The 25,462-nt window shown below is 38.5% G+C and overlaps 1 protein-coding gene across 1 annotated transcript in view; it reads right to left on the bottom strand.

The window, feature by feature from the left end:
• Nucleotides 1–1,061: 1,061 nt before the first annotated feature.
• LOC131065221 (replication protein A 70 kDa DNA-binding subunit A-like) overlaps nt 1,062–25,462 on the bottom strand; it is a 60,536-nt gene continuing 36,135 nt past the window's right edge. The window contains exon 2 of the mRNA XM_059214669.1: nt 1,062–1,776. Within this exon, the coding sequence (XP_059070652.1) occupies nt 1,062–1,776 (715 nt within the window). The remainder of the gene's footprint in view (nt 1,777–25,462) is intronic.

Below are 25,462 nucleotides of genomic sequence, written 5' to 3'. Positions count from 1 at the left end.
GGGTTTAGTAGGTAAGATGAACAATTCTGGCAAACATGAACAACTTGAAGTAGAAGCAACTTTTGGAGAATTTCAGAACAAAAGCAATGTCAAAAACCAAAAGTTTTGGAAAACGAAGAAAAACATGAGTTTAGATAGTGTTGATATACACAACCATCGATAATTTAGTTCTATTTGTCGATTACCACCAAAAACCAGTAACAAGTTATCTATTCTATGAAGATCAAAAGGCCTATGAAAAGCATCACTATCTAATTGGTCTTGAACTGTGTAGCTGCACTCATCCGAGCAATCTCTGCAAGTAGAAGAGTACATTCGGCCTAGAAATCAATTTTCGCAACTTTGGTAATTGTTGCTTTGAGCCTGGGCTCTGAATTGTACATGTCTATTGTAATAGAGAGCATTAAAACAAAGCAAGATAAAAGGACACCCTTGATAATGGTCTGAGGTGTTTTTTGTGTAGCCAAATCGTATTGCAGCATGTAAAGGTCCTTGGCAAATATTTGCAGTAGATTTGTGCCAACCTCATCAAAGGCAGTAGCCCAAAGAGTGCCTATATGATCTTGGAGCTTCATCTGCAATAAGTATTTGTAATTGCATTCTGACACAAGAGTTTGACATCTTGAACAAAACCATAGATTATCATTTTGCTGGATGTATTTCTTTTTACACTCTTTGCCATTAATTTTCAAAGGGCAGGCTGGATACCAAAAAGAATCAGTTTTAATGATTCTAACAACAACCCTAATAGTAGTTTCAACTGTTTCAGAGAGAACACTTGTACGTTCTAAAACAGCTGTGATTGTCATCCTACTGTATTGTGAGTTAAGCTATCCAGCAACACACGACAATGGTAAAAGGTCATCTAGAATCTTTCCTCTTGACATAAGTGTCTCTGTTTCAAGGATAGAAGGGTTTATATTTAGAGTTATTGTTGTGGTTGTGTTGATCACCTTTCCATTGAAATAACCAACACGAGCATTTTTTACTGTAAGGACAACAACTGTTTAGGTTGTGTGCATGTTCTTCAAATCTTCACCCAGCCCTTGCCATGTTTCTCCTCATAAGTTAACATCGATAGTAAAAGTTGAGACATCATTTATTTTTATAGTTCTCTCCATTACTTCACTTCCATATTTTGTATGAATTAATGAGGGTTCTCCAACAGCAACTACAATACCAATAACATCAACTAAAGTGTTGTTGGTGCAGTATGTAATTTCATTGATCGATGTGAATCGAGAATTATTTGCTTCACTATCAACAACAGCATCACAACGCTTCAATATTGAATTATTTTCCAAAGTTATCTCAAGATGGTTGTTAAGCTTATTCCATTTTGTGTCAACTTCTTTAATGCAACCTTTTGATACAGTATAATATGTTCCTGCTTCAACCCTATGATAATGCATCTCTACTACATCGCTAAAGCAAGTTATTCTAATTTCAGTACCTTCATCATCTATCATGTCAAAGCTAAACACTTGGCCAATGGACTTGGGTGTACTGTACTGATGCATCTTCCTATTGTTTGTCACATGCCCCTTTATCGTCCATTTATTTTGAAAGGGGTTCAAGGCTTTAATTGGCCTGATATTAATAGAAGATTCATGTTGCACGGGTGGGAGGTGTATTCCAAATTTGAGGGAGCGTTTAGTTGTGGCACGTGTGTCTCGACCCAACATTTGTTGTTCTTTCTCTTTAAACAGGTATCTAGGTTTTCCAAGCAATGGAGAATTTGTAAATTTGATAGCAAGGCTGAATATTACTATAGTCCTGTAAAATGAACAAAACAAGAGGTTGAATAATCTGGATAGTGTGCAAAGGGATATTTGAGAATCCAAGAACAAACCAAAAGAACATATAGAGGGCCCTACCTCGAGTTCCAAATATTTCTACAAGCATAAGCTATCAACGATAGGATAGAGCCTATCTTTAATGTCTCTGAAAGCAGCAAATCATTGTACTTAGGTGGGAGGATCACCAATTGCATGTGTGTGGCATCAGACAAAACACCCCTATATCGGGCACTGTCATTTTCATCAGCCGTCAATTTTTCAAAAGACAAAAGCTGAAGCACTGGAGAGGGGACATCATCCCCAACGTTGATGCAAAGGAGTGCATGTGGGGTCAATTGTAGTTGTGGTTCCACTTCCTACAAGGATAATAGAAGACAACCAAATAGATACACAAGGTCATGTACATTCATATCCATAGGCATGGGTATGGCAGCCTTTTTTTTTTTTGGAGCTTCCAATTTGTATTACTATCTATGTGTGTTTTTCTTTATAGATGATTTTTTTGTGTGCATGGACAGATTATAGATTGATGTATTCAGTCATGCAAATGTACAAGGACAATGCAGAGAACACCTCTGTCAATTTATTTATGTATATAAATACATAAACAGATGTAAAAAAACACTTGAAATAGTGACATATGTTGGTATATGCACCTGCATTGATGGATGATAATGCTTTGCAAAAGAAAAGAGAAAATAGAGATATAATGTTTGTAAATAAGATGAATATGAGAAAACATATGTATAAACAAGCTCATCAAAGTTTCTGCAGAAGGTTGTTCTGAGGCATCAAGAGAGGCTATCGCAGACGACATAGTGGTAACTATTCTCGAGAGATGAGGAATGGGGTTTTGTAGAGTGAAATAGTAAGTCTATGTCACAACAATTAAAATAAGTGAATATATTTTAACGATAAGCACAACCCATATTGCACTTGGGATCAAGAGAAAATCTCCAGTCCAACCAAATCGCAATGAAAATTTAAAGTTACAATCACCAATGTATATGTAGAGTTAGAAGAGAAGCACTTATCAAGAACACTTTGAATACCCTCCTTTGCATTTAAAGAGTTTTAGAAAAACAAAAAATAAAAATCGCTCCAATCGACGATAAAACAAGTGTTGCATGGATACAACAAATGCCTCTTAGACTCAAGTAAATTTTTAATTACTTATATATGCACAGATGTTCAATATTTAGGTTAGGTTGTATATAATATGCAGTTACAACTATTGGAGCAATGAATCTGGTTTGGCTCTCTTACTGTAATTGACCATAAACAATTGCCACATAGTTGCAACAAATGCCTCCTAGAGTCAAGTAATTTTCTAATTATAGGAAACTCTACAAATTAAATCTGGCACCTGTCTATATTTCTGACAACCATTCACATAGTACAAGTTTTGCAAGGGGCAAAGTGAAAAGAATGCAGGATTTGAAGGGGTTAAATCAGATAATTTCCTCAATTGCAGAATAGAAAAAGAAATATAAGGTACTGCATTAGAAGAGAAACAGGGTTGTTCGATGGGATCCATTTGAACAAATATTGTAGAATACCATCTCCACTACAATAAAATAATTTCTCAAATACAATTTGTAGTGTACGTGGTGAAATGTAGAAATTCTATAGACATGACAATGGTGAAAGTTAATGATTCAATGATATGGTTTTTTTGTCCAATGTTACACTAATGATTGGGAGTTGATGTGAAACTTGTGGTTCACATTCTGATATTGATTTACTTGTCAGTTCTTAGTTTAGATGCTAAACTGGGTGGGTATGTGCAGAGTCGGTTCCTGTTAGTTATTTTATAAAGGGCTAATGTGTGTTCTGAACTCTGAGCCTATTTACAAATTTAGTACACAACGTTTGGCATTGAGACACCCTACATAGGGGCACACCCATTTAACTACCTACCCTTTTCATTTAAACCTTCTGACCAATCTTCAGAGCAAACTGAGCCTTTTGTGATTCACATTATGATACTGATTCACTTGGCAGTTTTAGTTTAGATGCTAAATTGGGTGGGTATGTGCAGACTCAGTTCCTGTTAGTCATGTTATAACTGGCTAATGTGTCTTTTGAACTCTGGGCCTATTTACCTTTGCTTTAATGTTTCTAAGGTTGCCCCTTCATCTTGAACAAGGTAGGATTAACAACAGGAATTAGTCTCCAAGAAGATGTATTTGGACAGTGAATCTTGCATAAGCAAAGAGCTGTTGTGCATGAGAGTGAGAGTTGTCTCTATGGGATAGAAGATGTAGCTGAAATGTAATCCTATTGCCTAAGACAATGTTTCCTGATTACAATTTCTAAATCTGAGGAAAACATTTTCTTGTCTAATTGCCATTAAAGTACACATGGCAATATGCAATATCAAACAAGCAATGGAATGCACATTAGGAATGAAAACCGTGAAACATATATCTAGTTTTTTCATAAAATTTGTGCTTAAATAGAAACATTTCTTTTTCATCAGCTAAATATATTAATAAGTTATTAAAAGTAAAAACCCTTCTTGAGCATATGCAATCGGAGGATTACAAGCACCTAGCTAAAAGCTCCCATCCAATATAAAATTTATTGAAATCAACAATCGAAATACACATCCAAATAAGTACAATAGGCATTTGCGACTAGTTTGAAATTAGCATAGGATAATATTTAATTAGAAACTAGGGCAGATTGCAGATTCAAAAAGAAGTGAGAAGAACTGCAAATTGTTGGTTGTTGTTGTTGACAACATTGCAGATTCAATAGAGACAAGTAGAATGAGGAAAGAATCATAGGGCAGAGGGTATATATATCAAAAAATGAAAACATCACCAAAAGTTTATGATAAATGCAGGATTTCTTGGTAATATACCATGAAAAATAAGTAGATTAAAGTGTTAATAAACATTTTTCTTTTTCTTTTTTGTGCTTGTTTTTTAATACGATTCACTAGCCTCTTTGTTAAATTACATTTAAGATACTTATATACATACATAACTAATACTTATTATTACAATGGTTCAAACATTTTATCATCCGGGTTTGTATTTAGTGTGATGGATAGAGGTGCTATTAATTTTTTTTTCTTTTAGCCAAATCTACTAAATGTAAAAGTTGTTGGCATATGCACACTCCAATGAGACATTGTAGGTGATTGAAGGTTTTGTCATTGATGGCAACCTTACAATCCTATGGCACCGACAAGGCATTACACCGACAAGATAGTTCACCAGCATCAACAGATCACACTCTACATCGACACTCAGACCATCGGGACTACAGAGAAAGGAAGCATACCGGCACAGAGGTTGACAAGATTTTTGATATATTATATTTTGTTTATTATTGTAGGATTTTGCCAAGATCAAGGGCACAATGAAAAGCATAAAAAAGAGAGACAATAGAATGATAAGAACAAACTGTATTCTCATCAATATGCAAATGATCAACTGGATTAACTAATACAATGAATATAGGCCTGCTTATATAGGCAAGGCCATATGGATGTACGAGCACACAATTATGACATGTGGCTCAATGAGAAATAAGGGTAGGTAAGAAATACTAGGGGTAGGTAGGAGAAATAATATAATATTCCACAAGAGGTGGATGACCCACCGAATGTGGAGTGTAATAGCAAAATAAGACCACAAAAGGTGGAATTTCTCCTACAAGCTCTATCCCTATGTGCACACTTCCCTAAGTGTCTCGAATCCAAACTATGAAGAGATGCATTATCCTAAGTTAACTTAAGTAAAGTGTAATAATATCCAAAATGAATATTTATTTACACCAACACCCCCCCTTAAGTGCAACTTAGGTGAATGAAGACTCAAGTCAACAATGCAAGATAGGTCCCGGCTACTAGGCCATGATAGGTACCCATGTACAATATGCAAATGCAAGCAAAACCATGCAATGCAATCTCTCACAAATGAAGAAAGGGAGAAAACCCAGTGGGAAAAAACTCCCCCCCAAAAGAGAGATGAATGTACAAAAGACTCTCAAAGAAGAAGGACAAAACCTCAAAGAGGAAAAAGTCCCCCCCATAAGAGAGGAAGGAGAAGTCAGCTGACCCCCCCTAGTGACACATCCCGCACCCCCAAGAGAGCTTGCAACTGCTGGAACTTACTCTTGGTGAAAGGTTTGGTGAATATGTTAGCAACCTGCTCCACTGTAGGACAATACTGCAAATCAATGACCTACTCCTGAATGAGCTCTCGGATATAGTGCATATGAATCTTGATGTGTTTGGTCCACTGGTGCTGGACCGGGTTCTTCGAGATCGCAATAGCACTCTGATTGTCGCAATGTAGAACTGTCAGCCATGGAGTGGTGAATCCAAACTCTGTGAGAATCTGTTGGAGCCAAATGGTCTCAGTCGCTACGTTAACAGCGCCTCGATACTCAGCCTCAGTCGAAGAGAGAGCAATAGCATGTTGCTTCTTGCTCTGCCAACAAATGGGGCCCGAACCAAGGTGAAAACTATAACCAAAAGTAGACTTACAATCATGAAGATCGCCAGCCCAATCGGAGTCTATATAACCAACCAAGCGAAGTCCTGTGCCTGCTGCATAGTGAATCCCATAGTGATGTGTACCCTGGATGTAACGAAAGATGCGTTTGGCAGCTTTCCAATGAAGCTCATGTGGTTCCTACGTGAAGCGGGAAACCATGCCAACTGTGAATGAAATATCAGGGCGTGTATGAGTCAAGTAGATGAGACTACCCACAAGCTGACGATACAAAGTGGCATCAACTGGTGGAGAAGAACAATGAGCCTCAAGCTTGACTCTTGAAAGAAAGGGAGTCGAAGTAGGCTTACAATCAGCCATATGAAAGCATGCAAGTAGATCAAGAGCATACTTGGGCTGCGATAGTGTAATCCCGGAAGGTGACTGTGAAATCTCTATCGCGAGAAAGTAGTGCAAAAGACCCAAGTCAGTCATAGTAAATCTGTCATGCAAAGCAGATTTGACCCTACTAATAATGGATGTGGTACTCCTTGTAATGATCAAGTCATCAACATAGAGCACAAGTATCAAGTGAGAGTCAACCTGTCGCAAAATGTAGACATTTGGATCAGAATGACACTTGGTGAACCCTGCAGAGAGAAGAAAGGAATCCATCTTGGCATACCAAGCCCTGGGGGCCCGCTTAAGGCCATAGAGAGATTTCCTTAGTCTGCAAACCAAGGAAGTATCCTGGATGAAATCCTGTGGTTGCTCCATATAAATCTCCTCATCAAGATCACCATGAAGAAAAGCACTCTTCACATCCATCTGATGTACAGCCCAACCATGAGCTGCAGCAATAGCAAGTGTCAAACGAATGGAGTTCATCTTGGCTACGGGTGCAAAGGTCTTAGTATAGTCAACACCTGCAACCTAAGAGAAACCTTTCACAACAAGTCGAGCCTTATACTTATCCACACTACCATCTGCTGCAAACTTGGTTCGATAGATCCACTTACATCGAACCATCTTTCTCCCCTTAGGGAGATGGACTAAATCCCATGTGTTGTTCCTCATCAAGGAACTATACTCTTCCTCCATAGCTTGGTCCCACTCAGGAACCCCTGATGCTTCCCTAAATGTCTGTGGATCGGAAGCAATAGCAATGAATGCATGTGGAAGATTCTGATGTTGTGATCGAGTTCTCCGTGTATCTGAAGGATCCCCAACAAGAGAACCCGTGGACTCAAGTGTCTGTCAAGCCCAACGAGGTCTAGGCGGAGGTGGAGAAGGAGGCTCCTTAACAGCAAGTGGACCCTGCAGAGGTGTAACCCTACGAGTCGGAGTTGAAGGAGTCTCATCATCTGAATCACTAACATCACTATCCACAATGGAGGAAGGTGGAGGAGGTAGAGAGGCTAAGCTAGGAGAGTTTTCCTCAAAGTGAACACTCCTCTCAATGAACACCTCATGTGTCTCAGGATCCATCAATCTGTATGCCTTAACACCCTCAGGATATCCAACAAATATGCAAGGCCGACTCTGTGGTTCCAATGCCTTGCGTTTCTGTGGAGGTATGCAAGCCCATGTTGGACACCCAAAGACTTTGAAATGTCTCACAATTGGTTTCCTACCAACCCAAGCTTCAAAAGGAGTAATACCTTGCAAAGCTTTGTGAGGAACCCGATTTTGGATGTGTGTGGCACAACTGATAGCCTCTACCCAAAAAGCGGGATCAAGAGAACGTGCATGTATCATACAACTAGCCATTTCTTTGAGAGTTCTATTCTTGCATTCTGCAATCCCATTCTGCTGTGGAGTGTATGTGACAGAATGCTGAAGATCAATCCCCTAAAATGTACAAAAATCCTAGAGTCTTTTGTTCACATATTCCCTTCCATTATCTGTGCGAAGAATCTTGACCACTTTCCTTGATTGCTTCTCCACAGGAGTCTTAAAGTCCTGAAATTTGTCAAATATTTCACTCTTATGAATGAGAAAGTAGACCCAAGTGAAGCGGGAGTAGTCATCAATGAAGGTGAGAACATAGTGGGCCTTACTAAATGAAGGTGTTGGAAATGGACCTGCTACATCACTGTGAACAAGTTGAAGAACCTCCAAATCTCTCCAAGCTTTCCCCTTATCAAACTTCTCTTCGGGATGCTTGCCCATGGAACAACCTAAACATATACCCTCTGAAAAATTGATTCGAGGTAGACCTGTGACCATGTCTTTAGTGCTGAGCTGCTGAAGATAGCGGTAGTTGAGGTGACCAAACTGCTCATGCCATAGCTTACTTTCTGAATTTGAATGAGTAAGCAAGGCCCTAGAAGGTGAACTTGGCACAAAGTGGGAGAGTGAATAAAGCCTTGACTTGTCATTGACTTGTCCCACTGCTACCAAGGCATCATCATCAAGTTCCTTTACCACAACTAAATCTGGTGTAAACTCAACCTTTCTCCCATTCCCATAGTGAGTGATTTGGTAGATAGAGAGAAGGTTGGTAGACAAGTTAGGAACATAGAGAACATTCTCAAATGTTCCATCATCCATGTCAACTGAACCTTTCCCTTCAACCTCTACTTGTGTATCATCACCTATGTAAATGTGAGGTACCTTAGATGGCTCCAATGAAGAAAATTGCTCCTTTGTAGAACCCATGTGATATGAGGCACCCGAGTCAAGTATCCATTGCTGTGAAGAACCTGTTGTAGCCACAAATGCTTGCCCTTTTCCCTTAGACTGTGAGGAAGAGGAAGGAGTTGAATCCTTCTTTGTGTAGGCGGATGGCAAGTTGATGTTGTTTTTCTTGAGAAGATTGGTTAACTCATCAACTTGCTTTGCATGGCATCGATGCTCATCATTACCATACTTTTTTCAATATGCACAAGTTGGTTTATCCTTCTTAGGTGGTGTCCCCTTCTTGGAAGAGGATGAAAAATCGCCTTGTGATGGAGAGGATGATTGTCCTTTTTCCTGGTGTGTCTTAGACTTGGATTGCTTCTTCTTCTTGTTGGAATCTTTGCCTTGACTTCCTTGATTTCCTTGATTTGCTACCAAAGCCTTGGACTTTGAAGACTTGAGAAACCCCATGTTCAACAACTTAGATTGTTCCAATATCAACATTTCTGTGAAAGCATCAAATGAAGGCATAAAATAAGAACTCCCCACTGTCAAACGATGAGTTTGGAAGCTAGACACAAATGCTGCATATTCTGGTACAAGCTTGTCCAACAAGTTGAATATCAATTGAGCATCCTTTTTGTCAATTCCACAATCCTTTAGCTTTGCTCTTAGCTCATTTGCTTTGGTGACATAATCTTGGATTGTATCAAAAATCTTGGGATCCAAGTTGGTGAGCTCATTGTCAATCTTATAGCCTTTGATTTCATCAACTTGACCATACAATTTCTAAAACATATCCCAAGCCTCTTTGATTGTTGTACACTTCTCAATGTGAAAAATGAGGTCATCTGATACATACTTGTGCAAAGTTCCAAGAGCCCTGCAATTCTTTGTGAGCCATTCTAACTGAGCATTAGGATCAGCCTTAGGATCAGGTGGTGCTGCTATTGTTCCATCTATGTAATGCGTGAGACCCTTTTCCATTAATTTACTCCATACTTTAATTTTCCATGATGCATAATTATGTGAAGTTAAAGGAGGAAATTTATGAGGACTCATTGCAACAAAAATAAAAGAGCACAAAAAAGAGGCACAATCACACAAGACACCCCCCCAAATTCACTCAATCAAAGAACCCCCCCAAAAGTGATGATTTGACACTTTATAATTAGTGTGTATACAATGGGCCACTTGCAAAAAATGGCAAAGTGGACTTCTGATTACAATTTTACAATTTCCTCAATAAGGCCAAAAGAGACTCAAACTAATAATGCAAGAGATCTAAACTAAGATCCAAGCACTTTACAAGTACCTAATAGGCCAAATAAGACCAATATATGAAAGTATAAGTTCCACTCAAAATCTCTAAAATTTGATCATAGATTATGAAATTAGATGAAAAAACATGCACTTTCAAAAAAAACGGCACCTGAAAAGGAGGTCGTATGAGCTCAAACGAGGCCTTTGAAGTTGCAGAATTAAGGATTGGACAGGTACAGCTGAGAGAATCCAAAAATTCCAAAAACCCTGTGCACCAAAATCAAACAATAACCACACCATTATGAAGATCACAAAATTTTAGCCCATTTCAAAAAAAATTGCACCAAAAAAGGAGCAAAAATGAGCAAGATATGGCATTTCAAAGTTGGACTGCAAAACTGAAAAGTTCAATGAAGAGGGGTTGAAAACTTTCAAAAGTCTACTGATGTGGTGCTGATGTCAACAAGTTACTGGCTTAAATTTGACGGCTGTATGACCATCGCGAAAACTTTGCCTCCTTGCTGACTGGGCATCCGTACCGTACGGACTGCTGACTGGGCGTGGTGTTTGTGCAGCTGATTGGGTTGTCGTACCGTACGGACTTGCTGACATGCGTGCGGTGACCTGGTGTACGATTGTTGACCACGGGCCAGTGGCCACCTTCCACGTGGCAGGCATGGGTCCATTGGTTTAGTGGACCGCCGGCAGGATTTAGGCGTCGCCGGAGAAGGAGATACCGGCGGGTCGGGAGCCGAGGGGGCCGGGAGCCAAGGGGGCCGACGGCAGGATCGGGGAGGTTGGCGGGAGTTCAGAGTTGCCAGCAGTATGCGAAGCGAGGCGGCGGTGGGAGTTACTCGGTGGCAGTGGCGGCTCCGACAACAAGTACTGCCCTGCAACCTGCAGGCTACCTCATAGTACGGGGGGGTCTGCGGACCCCCAAAAAACAATGAAAATATATATTTATTTTTTTGATTTTTTTTTCAAAAATTTTTGATTGCTGTTTTTCTATTTTTTTTTTCTTCAGAAAGTAAAAAAATTTTGAAATCCGTACAATAATAGCCAAAATGGGGAAAAAAAAAATTTCTCACCAAAATAGGTCGACTTTATAGTCGAAATTTATGGAAACGGCCTCTCGGATTCAACGGTGATGTCCAAATCATCGTATGACGCTCCCAAAAAATGAAGATCCCCAAATCCGAAAATAGAAGCCTTCCGCGATGTCTCCAAAACCAATCAATGAAGCCCCAATGGCTCTGATACCATGTAGGATTTTGCCAAGATCAAGGGCACAATGAAAAGCATAAAAAAGAGAGACAATAGAATGATAAGAACAAACTGTATTCTCATCAATATGCAAATGATCAACTGGATTAATCAATAAAATGAGTATAGGCCTGCTTATATAGGCAAGGCCATATGGATGTACGAGCACACAATTATGACATGTGGCTCAATGAGAAACAAGGGTAGGTAAGAAATACTAGGGGTAGGTAGGAGAAATAATATAATATTCCACAAGAGGTGGATGACCCACCGAATGTGGAGTGTAACAGCAAAATAAGACCACAAAAGGTGGAATTTCTCCTACAAGCTCTATCCCTATGTGCACACTTCCCTAAGTGTCTCAAATCCAAACTACGAAGAGATGCATTATCCTAAGTTAACTTAAGTAAAGTGTAATAATATCCAAAATGAATATTTATTTACACCAACAATTATTGTAAAAACTTTGTAAGCTGACTTGACAGGTTGTAAAATGACTCTTATATATAAGAGAGATCATTGGAGACATTTGGTAAGCGACAAGAAGAAAAGATATTAGGCAAACCTATTATGCGAAATACAGGTTAAAGGTTTTATGTAAAGAATAGAGCAGAAACCAGTACTAGATCTGACATTATAGATGCTATTGTAAACCGGTACAAGATATTGGATTTGTATAATCCACATTGTAAGTCAGTGAGACTTCCCATTGAGTAGTGAGCTCTAGGCAGTTGTCCTTCCTGCATGTGCAGGCCCCTCTTGTAGCAGTAATATTCTCTTATTGACTAGTAAGTGAATATTGTGGGTCACAAATCCCACCGAGGTTTTTCCCACACCGGGTTTCCTCGTTAAATCATTGTGTTATGGTGTGTTTCTTATGTGGTTGCTTTCATTTCTATTTATTGCATTATTTCTTGCATACCGATACATTGTTATAATATGTCTTGCTTGTTTTCGTTGGCATTATGTGAACTGGTATGAGGACATAATGACATTGTATGTTGTCATTGATGTCAATATGTTGAAGAGGTGTGAATTGGCATATGTGAGAACCAGTATAACACCGTGAGCTGACATTTGTGCCAAAGTGAAGCGGTGTGCTTGTTCATGATGAACCGGCATATAGTTATGGGAACTGGCATATGAAAGTATTGTATGACTACTGGTTGGTAGTCTCAACTTTAGGGTTTCCGGTTGATGTGCTTCAAGCTTGTGTGGCTCAACCAATGATATTGTGTGATGAGTTAGCATTGTAAAGAAGAACATATCGTGTTGCAATGTAAGCCTGTGTGCGTGAAGGATCTTGCATGAGGGAGATTGGTCCTATCTACCTCAGGAATGTGTGAAGTCTGTAAAACGGTGATAACATGTGATGGATTATCAGCCGCCATAAAATCGATGGAAATGGACGATGGAGAATTTCTTGAGTTTGGATCAAGATCTGTTGTATTTAATGCAGTGTGCTCAATGGTTAGGATTGAACTGTTTGAATTCCTTAACCTAACAGGTTTAGGGTTTAGGGTTTATGCTACTGACCTATTTGTTTTCCTATAAGGTTGATGTTGTGTCTCTTTCTGAGGTTGTTGGCAAAAGTTGTGTGTGTGTATCCAAGAGAAGGGATACGTGATTCTTGCCAGACCAAAAGGAGAGAAGTGATACCTATAGAGTGTAAGTGTAGAAGGTGAAGAGGAGCTTAAGCGGATCTGCATTGGCATCGAGTGTTGTTACCAGATCATTGTAATACCTATTGATCTCTAACCACCTTAGCAGCTGGAAAATCCCTTAATAGGGTAGCCTTAACTGGCTTGCTAAAAATCCTTTAATAGGGTAATTCAAAGCTACTGAGTTCAGAATCCTTTAGCTATTGAGTTCTTGAAATCCTCTAACAAGGTAACCTTTAACAGGGTTTAACCCTTAACTGGGTATTGTAGCCATCCCTTAACCGGGTGATCCCTAACAAGATTGGTTCCTAGCAGAACCTATTGTAATGTCTCTAACTGGACAAGGCTTCTAACAAAGCGGACTTCTAAAGAGTTCAAAAACAGCTTGTGGGTATTGATCCCCACCGTGGTTTTTCCCAATTGGGTTTCCACGTGAAAAATATGTGTGTCATGTGTGATGCTTTGCTATTGTTTGTCAAGCATATGATGGTTCTGTGTTTTATGCATGTCAATAAAACATGTTGAACTAGCTGTTATTGTGGTCTGATGATAGATTATCTATTTATGCATAAGGGTGAAATGGTAGTGTAGTCTCGAGTTGAGTGAAAAGCTAAGTGAGTAACCGGTTAATGCTTGACTCTGACATTCTTAGCTTTACCGGTTGCACTCTGTTTCAAACCGGTATCACTGTCTGCCAGTCATTTGAAGTGTTTGTTGTCAAATTGGTTTTGGACTATAATTTTGCCTGTACTGATTCACCCCCCCCTCTCAATACCGGTTTGGTACTATTCGCTCATCATTAAGTTATCAATTGGTATTAGAGTGTCCTCTAGGTCCTCTGTGTTATAAGCTTAACCGCTTGAGGTAAAGATCCCAGTCAAATGATGAAGAGGGAAGGTCCAAAGTTTAACAGGGAAAATTTCAGTATATGGAAAGACAGGATGAAGATATACATCAGAAGCATGGGTGCTCAACACTGGAGCTATGTTGAGAATGTCTATGTTGCCCCTACCGGCACTCTCACTGATCACCAAAAGAGAGAGATACAGGAAAATGGGCAAGTCATGGAAGCCCTAATTAGTAGTTTATCTGACATTGAGTTAATTGATTTTCAGGACAATGTAAATCCCAAAGAGGTATGGGATACTCTTGAAAATATCTATGGCGGTGATGAGCATGTAAAATAGGCTAAGGAAGAAAGCCTGAGAGGGAAGTTTGAAGATATGAGGATGGTTGAAGGTGAGACCATTCAATAGTATGGAATAAGAATCAAAACCATTGTTGGAGATATCAAGAGTGCAGGTGGCAAAATAGAAGACTCCACTGTGGTAAGCAAAATCCTGAGATCCCTATTGTCGGTCTATGCAATAAGGGTTGTTGTTATTCAGGAGCTAAGATCAATAGAAAAGACTAAGGTATCCTTGGACTCCATCATAGCAAAGTTGACAGTCTATGAGCTAAATAGTATTGATGGTCGTGTTCAAAAGACTGGATCAGCTTTTAAATCTTTTTCTATACCATCCAGAAAAGGAAAAGAAGCTAGCACTAGTGGTAAACCAAGACACAGCAGAGAAATGGATGATGAGGAGATTTTGATGGCATTTGAAGCTCTCCTTGCCAGGAAACTTCCTAAAGGCATCGGCAAATACAAAGGTAAGCTACCTTTGAAATGCTTTTCTTGCAACCGGATAGGACATATTGTTGTAAACTGTCCTAATGGCGACAACAAGGACAAACTGGAAAGGTTCAAGAAATTCAAAGGAGGAAACCGGAGAAACTGTTTTGTGGCAGTTGATGAAGGTGTCACAGATGAAGAATCAGAGGATGAAGAAAATGAAGATATTGTGTTTGTTGCTGTCAAGGAAGATGTTTCAAACAAGAAGGCTCTTGTGTCCCGGTTTGATCATTTCAATGAGTGGATCATTGACAGTGGTAGTTCTCACCATATGACTAGTGACCGGAGCAAGTTTCTATCCTTGGAGGAGTATGATGGTGGTGTGGCTCGCTTTGGCAATGATGCACCATGCATGGTCAAAGTTAGAGGATCCATCTCTCTAAATGGAAAGAGTAGTGCTGACAATGTGTATTGGGTTGAAGGTCTTAGACACAACCTTCTGAGTGTTGATAGTGGCCTCACTCTGGAATTCAAGAATGGAGTTTGCAGAATCAAAGGAAAGAATGGTGAATTGGTGGCCACCGGCATGTAGACCAAAGGTAATCTATTTCATCTAAATGCAAATATAAGTACATGTCTTATGGCTAAATTTGATGATAGCTGCATATGGCATAGGAGACTCTGCCATGTAAACTTTGATAACATTGTAAAGGCCAGCAAGATAAGGAAGTTAGAGGGTTGTTGATGCTAAGCAAACCGGATAATCCCTTGTTTAGAGAGTGTCAATCGGGGAAAATGTCTTCCTCAATCTTTAAAGTTAAATCTTTCACTGTTGACAACTTGCTTGATCTTGTGCATACTGATTTGTGTGGTCCTATGAAAACTAGGAGTGTGCAGGGTGATAGGTACTTCATGATTCTCATCGATGACTACTCAAGAATGATGTCGGTCACATTCTTGAAAGACAAGTCTGAAGCCTTTGTAAAGTTTAAAGCTTTCAGAGCATTAGTGGAGAAGGAAAGCAGTAAAAGGATCAAGTGCCTAAGAACTGATCAAGGAGGTGAATTCAACAAGTACTGTGAAGAACATGGCATCAAGAGGCAATTGTCTGCCCCCCAGACTCCATAGCAGAATGGCCTAGCAGAGAGGAATAACCAGACTGTGGTTGAAGCAACTAGAATCATGTTGATTCAAGGAAAGGTAGATCACACCTTTTGGAGAGAAGCGATGAGCACTACAGTCTACACAATGAACCGGGTACTCATCAAGAAAGGTAAGGATAAAACTGCTTATGAGTATTGGATTGGTAAGACACCTGTGGTTAGCTACTTTAGAGTCTTTGGTAGCAAATGTTACATCAAGAGGAGTGAACACCAGAGCAAATTTGATACGAAATGTGATGAGGGAATATTCCTAGGATATTCCACCAAGAGCAAAGCTCTCAAGTTCTTCAACAATAGGACTCAGAGAATTATGGAAAGCATCAATGTAAGAGTTGATGAAACCTCTGAGAAAACTAAGGAAACCGACAGTGAGCAAGTGGTAAACGAATTGATTGCAACCTTCTGGAAACCAGTTGTCAGTCAACCGAGTACCAGTAACAGTGTTCCTACACCGGCAGATGTAGATGCTGATACTAATGGAGATGAGGATGAAGAAGAAAAGCAAGAGGAATCTATCAAGACCATTCCTCGGTATGCCAAGCTGAATCATGATCCTAAGAAGATCATAGGAGATAAGGATGCAGAAATCCTTACAAGAAGAAAAGTCAGAGAAAAATCATGTATGATTTCTGAATTCGAGCCTAAAACATTCAAAGAGGCACATAAGGATGAAGACTGGATCAAGGCAATGGAAGAGGAACTTGACCAGATAGAGAAAAATGGTACATGGTCCTTGGTACTCAGACCGGAGCACAAAAATGTCATTGGTACCAAATGGGTCTTCAGAAATAAGTTGAATGAGGATGGTACAGTGATCAGGAACAAAGCCAAACTAGTGTGCAAAGGATATTCCCAAGAAGAAGGAGAAGACTATGGAGAAACCTTTTCTCCTGTAGCCAGATTGGAAGGAGTTTGTATGCTTCTTGCATATGCAACTTTTAAAGGCTTCAAAGTATATCAAATGGATGTAAAATATACATTCCTAAATGGTGTACTTGAGGATAAGGTGTATATAGAGCAACCGGATGGGTTTGCCCTATCTGAAGATAGTGACATGATATGTAGGCTACATAAAGCCTTATATGGGCTAAAGTAGGCACCTAGAGCATCGTATGAACACCTGCATTCCCATCTTGTGAAGATTGGATTTGAGAGAACAAGTGAAGATAGCAATATATACTTGAAGTTTGAAGGAGATCAGATCCTGATCTATGTGGTATTTTTTGATGACATTATCTTTGGTGGAGATGAAAAGATGAGTCATGAATTTGCAGATGAGATGAAGAAAGAGTTTGAGATGTCACTCATAGGGGAGATTAAGTTCTTCATTGGACTGTAGATCCAGTAGATGAAGGATGAAATCTTTATCACTCAATCCAAGTATGTCAAAGAGGTGTTGAAGACCTTTGGCATGGAATATAGCAAACTGGTTGGTACACCAATGGTGACCGGATGTAAACTATCCAAAGAGGATGGCTCTGCATTGGTTGATGAGAAGGAATACTGATCAATGATTGATAAGTTGCATTATGTAGTGCATAGTAGACCGGATATTTCACATGTAGTTGGCATTACTGCAAGATTCCAGAAAAGTCCAAGAGAATCCCACTTGGTTGCAGTCAAGCAGATTCTTAGGTATCTAAAAGGAACTATTGACTATGGGTTATGGTATCCATACAATAATGATTTTAACCTGAAAGTGTTCACAGATGCTGATTGGGCTGGTAATGTAGATGACCAAAAAGAGCACAACCGGTGGTGCATTCTTCCTTGGTGGTAGACTGGTCTCATGGATGACTAAAAATAGAGTTGTATCTCTTAGTCTATAGCGGAAGCGGAGTATGTTGCAGCTTTCATGAACTACACTCAGACAATCTGGATGAAGAATGTATTGAATGGCTTCAAAGTTCCTGTATCTGAACTGGTAAGTATATTTTGTGACAATACTAGTGCAATTAATATCTCCAAGAATCCGGTTTTACATTCTAGAACCAAGCACTTTGAGCTTAAGTATCATTTCTTGAGAGAAAAGGTTCAGAACAAAGAGATTGCACTGGAGCATGTTTCCAGTAAGGAGCAGTTAGCAGACATATTCACCAAGCCTCTCCCAAAGACTACATTTACATACTTAAGAGGTGAATTAGGGGTACTGCCCCTTCAGGAGGTGAACTAAAAGCATATGCTCCACATCAGTTAGGTATTGCATAGTCAAATTTATTTTGGGTTGATGTGTTGAAGGATGCTACTCCTCAGGGGGAGCAGCATAATGGAACAGGGAAGCTTGTGCCTCCACTTTGGCATTGTTGTCAAAGGGGAGAAGATGTGAAGCGGAGAAGATATCTGCAGAAATTGGGGGAGAAGATGTGAAGCAGAGAGATATCTTTGTATAGTGCCATTAATGCCAAAGGGGGAGATTGTTGGCATTATGTGAACTGGTATGAGGACATAATGACATTGTATGTTGTCATTGATGTCAATATGTTGAAGAGGTGTGAACCGGCATATGTGAGAACTGATATAACACTGTGAACCGATATTTGTGCCAAAGTGAAGCGGTGTGCTTGTTCATGATGAATTGGCATATAGTTATGGGAACCGACATATGGAAGTATTGTATGACTACCGATTGGTAGTCTCAACTTTAGGGTTTCTAATTGATGTGCTTCAAGCCTGTGTGGCTCAACCGATGATATTGTGTGATGAGTTAGCATTGTAAAGAAGAACAGATTGTGTTGTCACGTAAGCCTATGTGCGTGAAGGATCTTGCATGAGGGAGATTGTTCCTATCTACCTCGGGAATGTGCGAAGTCTGTAAAATGGTGATAACATGTGATGGGTTATCAGCCACCATAAAATCGGTGGAAATGGAGGATGGAGAATGTCTTGAGTTTGGATCAAGATATGTTGCATTTAATGTAGTGTGCTCAACGGTCAGGATTGAACTGTTTGAATTCCTTAACCTAATAGGTTTAGGGTTTAAGGTTTATGCTACCGACCTATCTGTTTGCCTATAAGGTCGATGTTGTGTCTCTTTCTGAGGTTGTTGGCAAAAGTTGTGTGTGTGTATCCAAGAGAAGGGATACGTGATTCTTGCCCGACCAAAAGGAGAGAAGTGATACCTGTAGAGTGTAAGTGCAGAAGGTGAAGAGGAGCTTAAGTGGATTTGCATTAGCATTGAGTGTTGTTACCAGATCATTGTAATACCTGTTGATCTCTAACCACCTCAACAGCTAGAAAATCCCTTAACAGGGTAGCCTTAACCGGCTTGATGAAAATCCTTTAACAGGGTAATTCAAAGCTACTGAGTTTGGAATCCTTTAGCTATTGAGTTCTTGAAATCCTCTAACAAGGAAACCTTTAACAGGGTTTAACGCTTAACCAGGTATTGTAGCCATCCCTTAACTGGGTGATCCCTAACAAGATCAATTCCTAGCAGAACCTATTGTAATGTCTCTAACAAGACAAGGCTTCTAACAGAGCGGACTTCTAAAGAGTTTAAAATCAGCTTGTGGGCATTCATCCCCACTGTGGTTTTTCCCAGTTGGGTTTCCACGTGAAAAATATGTGTCATGTGTGATACTTTTATCTTGTGATGCTTTGCTATTGTCTATCAAGCATATGATGGTTCTATGTTTTATGCCTGTCAATAAAACATGTTGAACTAGCTGTTATTGTGGTCTGATGATAGATTACCTGTTTGTGCATAAGGGTGAAGTGGTAGTGTAGTCTCAAGTTGAGTGAAAAGCTAAGTGAGTAACTGGTTAATGCTTGACTTAGAAATTCTTAGCTTTGCCGGTTGCACTCTGTTTCAAACCGGTATCACTGTCTGCCAGTCATTTGAAGTGTTTGCTGTCAAACTGGTTTTGGACTATATTTTTGCCTGTACTGATTCACCCCCCCTCTCAGCACTGATTTTGTACTATTCACTCATCATTGAGTTATCAGTTTTAAGTTAAGAAATTCTAATTACCGGTTAGATACTGATTCACCCGCCCCCCCCCCTCTCAGTATCTGTGGGAATCCTAACAATTGGTATCAGAGCTTGGTCCTCTATTTTCAGAAGCCTAACAACTTGAAGAAGATCTTGACACCGGTAGAGATGGAAAATCTGATGAAGCAACTTGAAGGAGCTCTCTCAGACTATGATATAGAAAAATTGAAAAATATCAAATTAGAAGATGATCTAAAGGCTGCTTAGGATATCATTCAAGCACTTCAATAAAATCTTCCTATTGCAAGAAATAAGAGAAGAGAACTTTGTGAAAAAATGCAAAATGAGAATGATGAAAAAGAATCACTTAATGATATGATAAGCAAACTAAAACTGGAGAACATGACAACAAAGAATGAGATGCAGGATATGACTATGAGATTTTGTAAGGAAAATGAAGATAGGAAGAAGAATGAAGAAGAATTGACCAAAAGAATAAGTGATGCAGCAAATGAAAACAAAAGACTTAGCTATGAAAATGATTTGTTGAAGACAGATATAATGCACACTCAGAATGACTCCAATGAACTGATGAGGTAGAAAGAAGTCTTAGAAAGATAACTAGAAACTGCAAATCAACATAAAGAAAAATTCAAGAAAAGCTCAGAGGAACTTGGTAACTTGCTGAAGAATAAAAAACCTAAAGGTGACACTTCTGGAATTGGCTTTGAAGTTGGTGAATGCTCTGGTACTGCAAACACACGGGATCACAGCAAACTGGTAAGGCAACCTAATGCTTATAAATTCAATGAAAAATGTTTTAACTGTAATAAGTATGGTCATAGAGAAAATGAATGTAGATCTAGAAATTATCATAATATCAACACACCCATCGGTCAATGTTCAAAATGCAACAAAGTTGGTCACAACTGTGAAAATTGCAAAATGAATGTGAGATGTTATGTTTGTGGAAGATTTGGACATTTATCTAATCAATACAGAACACAAACTGGCATAGGTTATGGGAAAGCTATTCAGAAGAATAATGTGACTTGTTATGCATGTAACAAGATTGGGTATATTGCAAAATTCTGTAGAAGTAAAGGATCACCGACAGACAACAAAAGTTCTAACTTGAAAGGTAAATAAAAAGATGAAGAGGTTAAGTAAGAATTCTCAAAACAATGGATTAGAAAAGCTAATCTAAATGTTGGGAATACTCCTCCACTGGTAGAACCAATCAATGCTTCACCCATAGGACAGAGTGATGTTTCACCGACAGGATAGAGTAGTGCTCCATCGGCAGGAAGTTCTTCATCAAATTGAAGAAAGTTTCCTTGAGGGTTTGGCAATTTAATGACACATGTGCTATTATTCCCTCGGTTAGAGATGAGAAGTTGGAAATTACTTCATTACTGGCAGACAATGTTAAGTGACTACTTAACCGACATGCATTAAATGTGGTAGATGGCAAATAAGCATTATAAATTTGTGGTTTTGGCTCCATTTCATTTCACCGTGATTTCAAACATTCGTAGAGCGTGAAATTTGTAGAGCTAAGGGATTTCAAGCAAAGAGGCAAAGCACTTCAAGCAATCAATCTATCCAAAGACAGAAAAAAGTATTTATCACCATGGCATCCACCTCTGCACTTGAATATATAACAAACCCTACTGTAGTCAAGGTTATAAAATGCCCTAGGCCCGTATTTCAACTACTTCCCGAGGTAGCAAAGAAAGATGACAATATAGGTGCTTTCTCTCAAATACCAAAAGGAGTTGTTTATGCTGAAGACCTCAGAATTTACATTCACTGTAACATAGAGGAATTGGGAGATGAAGAGATCAAAACAATGTATAAATCTATCATATGTGATAATTTCAGAAATGTAAAACCGAAACATAAAATTATTGAAACCCTAGGATTTACTGAAATCCTCTGCATTCCTGAATTTCCCAAGGATGTGATTAGGATAGTCTTAAGCAAGGTACATGGTGAATTTTTCTGGCTAGATGCAATTCACAAAATTACCAAGGAAGTTGTAGAAGTTGTCATAGGGTTACCGTCCACCGGTAAAAGACCAGACAAGACTAAAAAGGTCTCCAATGACCTAGTAACTAAACTAACTGGTGCAACATCCGACAAGAGGTCCTTGAGGGTAAATGATGTAACAGATACAAATGTGAGATTTGTTAGCATGATTTTAGGGTATAAAGCTACTCATGCAAATAGACTCAACTCAGTTTCAAGTTTATGCATTAAGAGTGCTTATGATATGGTTACAGACAATGTGAAAATTGACATATGTGAATGGTTAAAAGATGAGTTAATTGACAACTTAGGCAAGATAAAGAAAGATAAGAAAGGAGCTTTTAGATTTGGTAATCTGCTTGTATGCTTGATGCTACACATAACCAAATAGGTTCCCGGTATAGGCTATAAAGTACTTGGATTTGATATACCAGTAGGAAAACAGTTGACATAACTATTGAATAACATGGGTGAAGACAAGGAAAAGAATATCCATGGATACTTTCAAGCACTTAAGGCCAAAATGAAGAAGAGAATCATATTATCACAGAAGATTGTTGACAAGTACAAGGATGATATATGTTTTGTAATCATAAAGGATACTAATCTTGAGGTACTATACACAGTAGATGTTGATACACAAAAGATCAACATTGTGGTAGATAAAGATACAACTGGTAAGACAGACATGGCTAGTGAGCCACCGGTAACTGAGCAAACTGATCAAACACAAGAGAAACCGGCAGATGATAACACAGGAGAACAAACAGAGAAACAAGAAGAGCAAAAGGCTCTAGAATAGGAACAGGTACAGGAACAGAGTCATGAGGAAACAGTACAACTGGCAATAGGAGAAGTACACAAACCATTGCTTAAGGAAATGCAAACACAAACAAACCTACCAGAGGTCACAACAAGCTTGGTTACTTCCTCCACCGGTGGAATTCAGAATGTTGGTTCCTCCTCAGCAAGCCACAAATCAACAAATGTAACTCAAGTACTCTTAGATTCAATCAAAAGGATAACATATTGTATTTCACAGGCTTATAAAGCTATAGATGACACAATCCCAATTTTGAAGGTAATTGCTCCTAACTGTAACATAGACAATAAGGATTCTTTAAAACAACTTGATACTTTGTGTAAATACATCACTAAGAACACAGTGACTATTGAGCAAATAAAGGAAGAGACTTTGAAGAATAAGGTAGAAATTGAAAAGCAAAGATTCTTTGAAGATCAGATAAAGAAGTGTTCTAGGGAATTTGAGAGACTTCTACTGAAACTATGTAACTTATTGAAAGAATACAAAACTCTGTACAAAGACACCTGCAACACAAAATTTTTGACAGTAGACATAGATAAGAAAATGAGCAAGGTACAGGATGAAATCAATAAACTTGCTGATAATTTTGTTAACTCACCTGATACATTATCAGTTTTTGAGCAAAGGATAACAAATTTTGAGGAAGAGCTGCTTAAGTTAGAAAGAGAAAAGGCGAGAATAGTAAATAAGGCAAAGAATTTGACATTAAAACTGAGTCCAAGATTGGACTATCTAGCATCATTGCAGAAGGAAATATCTGAGACACTGATATAGGGACAGAAAACACTGACAGAGCATATGTAGCACTTCACCGGTACAGTTAAAAGAACAAAAACAACAATAAGAGATAGTAAGAAGTTTATGGAGAGTATAAATTTGATTTTGGCGGATCTATTTCAAATTGTAACCACCCAGTTACAAGGTTGAGACTACAACTCTACTGACATCTTGACAACCTTTGTCATTGATGCCAAAGGGGGAGTAGTAGTATGAGAAAATAACTGGCAAAAGACTTGTCTACTCAGGGGGAGTTCTTATATTTTTGGTAACATATTTTTGGAAGCATTTTTGAATTAAAGTTTTGGATACACTTTTGAATTTTCTCATGAGTGTTGCCATCACTGCCAAAGGGGGAGATTGTTGGCATATGCACACTCCAATGAGACATTGTAGGTGATTGAAGGTTTTGTCATTGATGGCAACCTTACAATCCTATGGCACCGACAAGATAGTTCACCAGCATCAACAGATCACACTCTACACTGACACTCAGACCACTGGCACCACAGAGAAAGGAAGCATACCGGCACAGAGGCCAACATGATTTTTGATATATTATATTTTGTTTATTATTGTAAAAAATTTGTAAGCCAACTTGACAAGTTGTAAAATGACTCTTATATATAAGAGAGATCATTGTAGACATTTGGTAATTGACAAGAAGAAAAGATATTAGGTAGACCTATTATGCGAAATATAGGTTAAAGGTTTTATGTAAAGAACAGAGCAGAAACCGGTACTGGATCTAGCATTATAGATGCTATTGTAAAGCAGTACAAGATACTAGATTTGTATAATCCATATTGTAAGTCAGTTAGACTTCCCATTGAGCAGTGAGCTCTAGGCAGTTGGCCTTCCTGCATGTGCAGGCCCCTCTTGTAGCAGTAATATTCTCTTATTGGCCAGTAAGTGAATATTGTGGGTCACAAATCCCACCGAGGTTTTTCTCACACTGGGTTTTCTCGTTAAATCATTGTGTTATGGTGTGTTTCTTATGTGGTTGCTTTCATTTCTATTTATTGCATTATTTCTTGCATATTGATACATTGTTATAATATGTTCTGCATGTTTTAAGTTAAGAAATTCTAATTACCAGTTAGATACTGATTCACCCCCCCCCCCCCTCAGTATCTGTGGGAATCCTAACAAACGGAAATAAAATTGATATTTTGTATAACAATTGTTTGTAGGACTATAACTCTTGTTGTCCAACATGTTGGGCCATGAAAAGTTTTCGGCGTCATTCCCATCAGTGCATGATGAGGTGGACTGTGTTGAAGTTTCAGGAATCCCAGAAACCATGGGCAAATCCTATGAGAATTTTGGTGTTGGATGTGGGCCAGATTTGGATAAAGGCAAAGCGATAAAATTTCAAATTGCGATGAAAATTTAAAGTTACAAATGCAAGGCGTGTTTGAAATCTAACGTGAGTTATTTATTACTAGGAGTCTAAATAGAGTTATGTATTTTTAAATTTCACATTGCCCATAACCAATGCTTTCATTTAACAGATAACAACATAATTATTTTAGAATGATAAAAAACACAACAAAAAGTGATCTGGTTGTGCATGGATTCCCCAAAAAAATCACTTAAATCATGGCAAATCACTTATTTCAACATTCCTGCACAAAATTGTGGCATGCTAGTCGGTTTTGTTACAAAATATTTGAAAATCTGTAAGAATTATATTAAAAATTCAAGAAATTAGTTGCTAGCACGTTTTTTTGTTATTATTGGAAATGCCATGTTATTTTTGGGATAGTTTGTTATTTAGAATAACAAATATATAATATACAGTTTAGATATTCATTTATGAAATTCTTTTTTTATGTAGGTAGTCAGTTTTGTTACAAAATGTTTGAAAATGCTTGAGAATGTATGTAGGTAGTCAGTTTTGTTACAAAATATTTGAAAATGCTTGAGAATGTTAAAAATTTAACAAATTAGTTGGGAGCATGTTTTAGTTATTGTTGGAGATAATATTTTATTTTTTAAATAGTTTGTTATTTGGAATAACAAATCTAAAATGTAAACAAATGTATAGAAATTTATTT

Source organism: Cryptomeria japonica, chromosome 2 (assembly GCF_030272615.1).
Source record: "Cryptomeria japonica chromosome 2, Sugi_1.0, whole genome shotgun sequence".
Lineage (NCBI taxonomy): Eukaryota > Viridiplantae > Streptophyta > Pinopsida > Cupressales > Cupressaceae > Cryptomeria > Cryptomeria japonica.
Note: the sequence above shows the minus strand (reverse complement) of the source record. Positions and strands in the feature narration are given on the sequence as shown.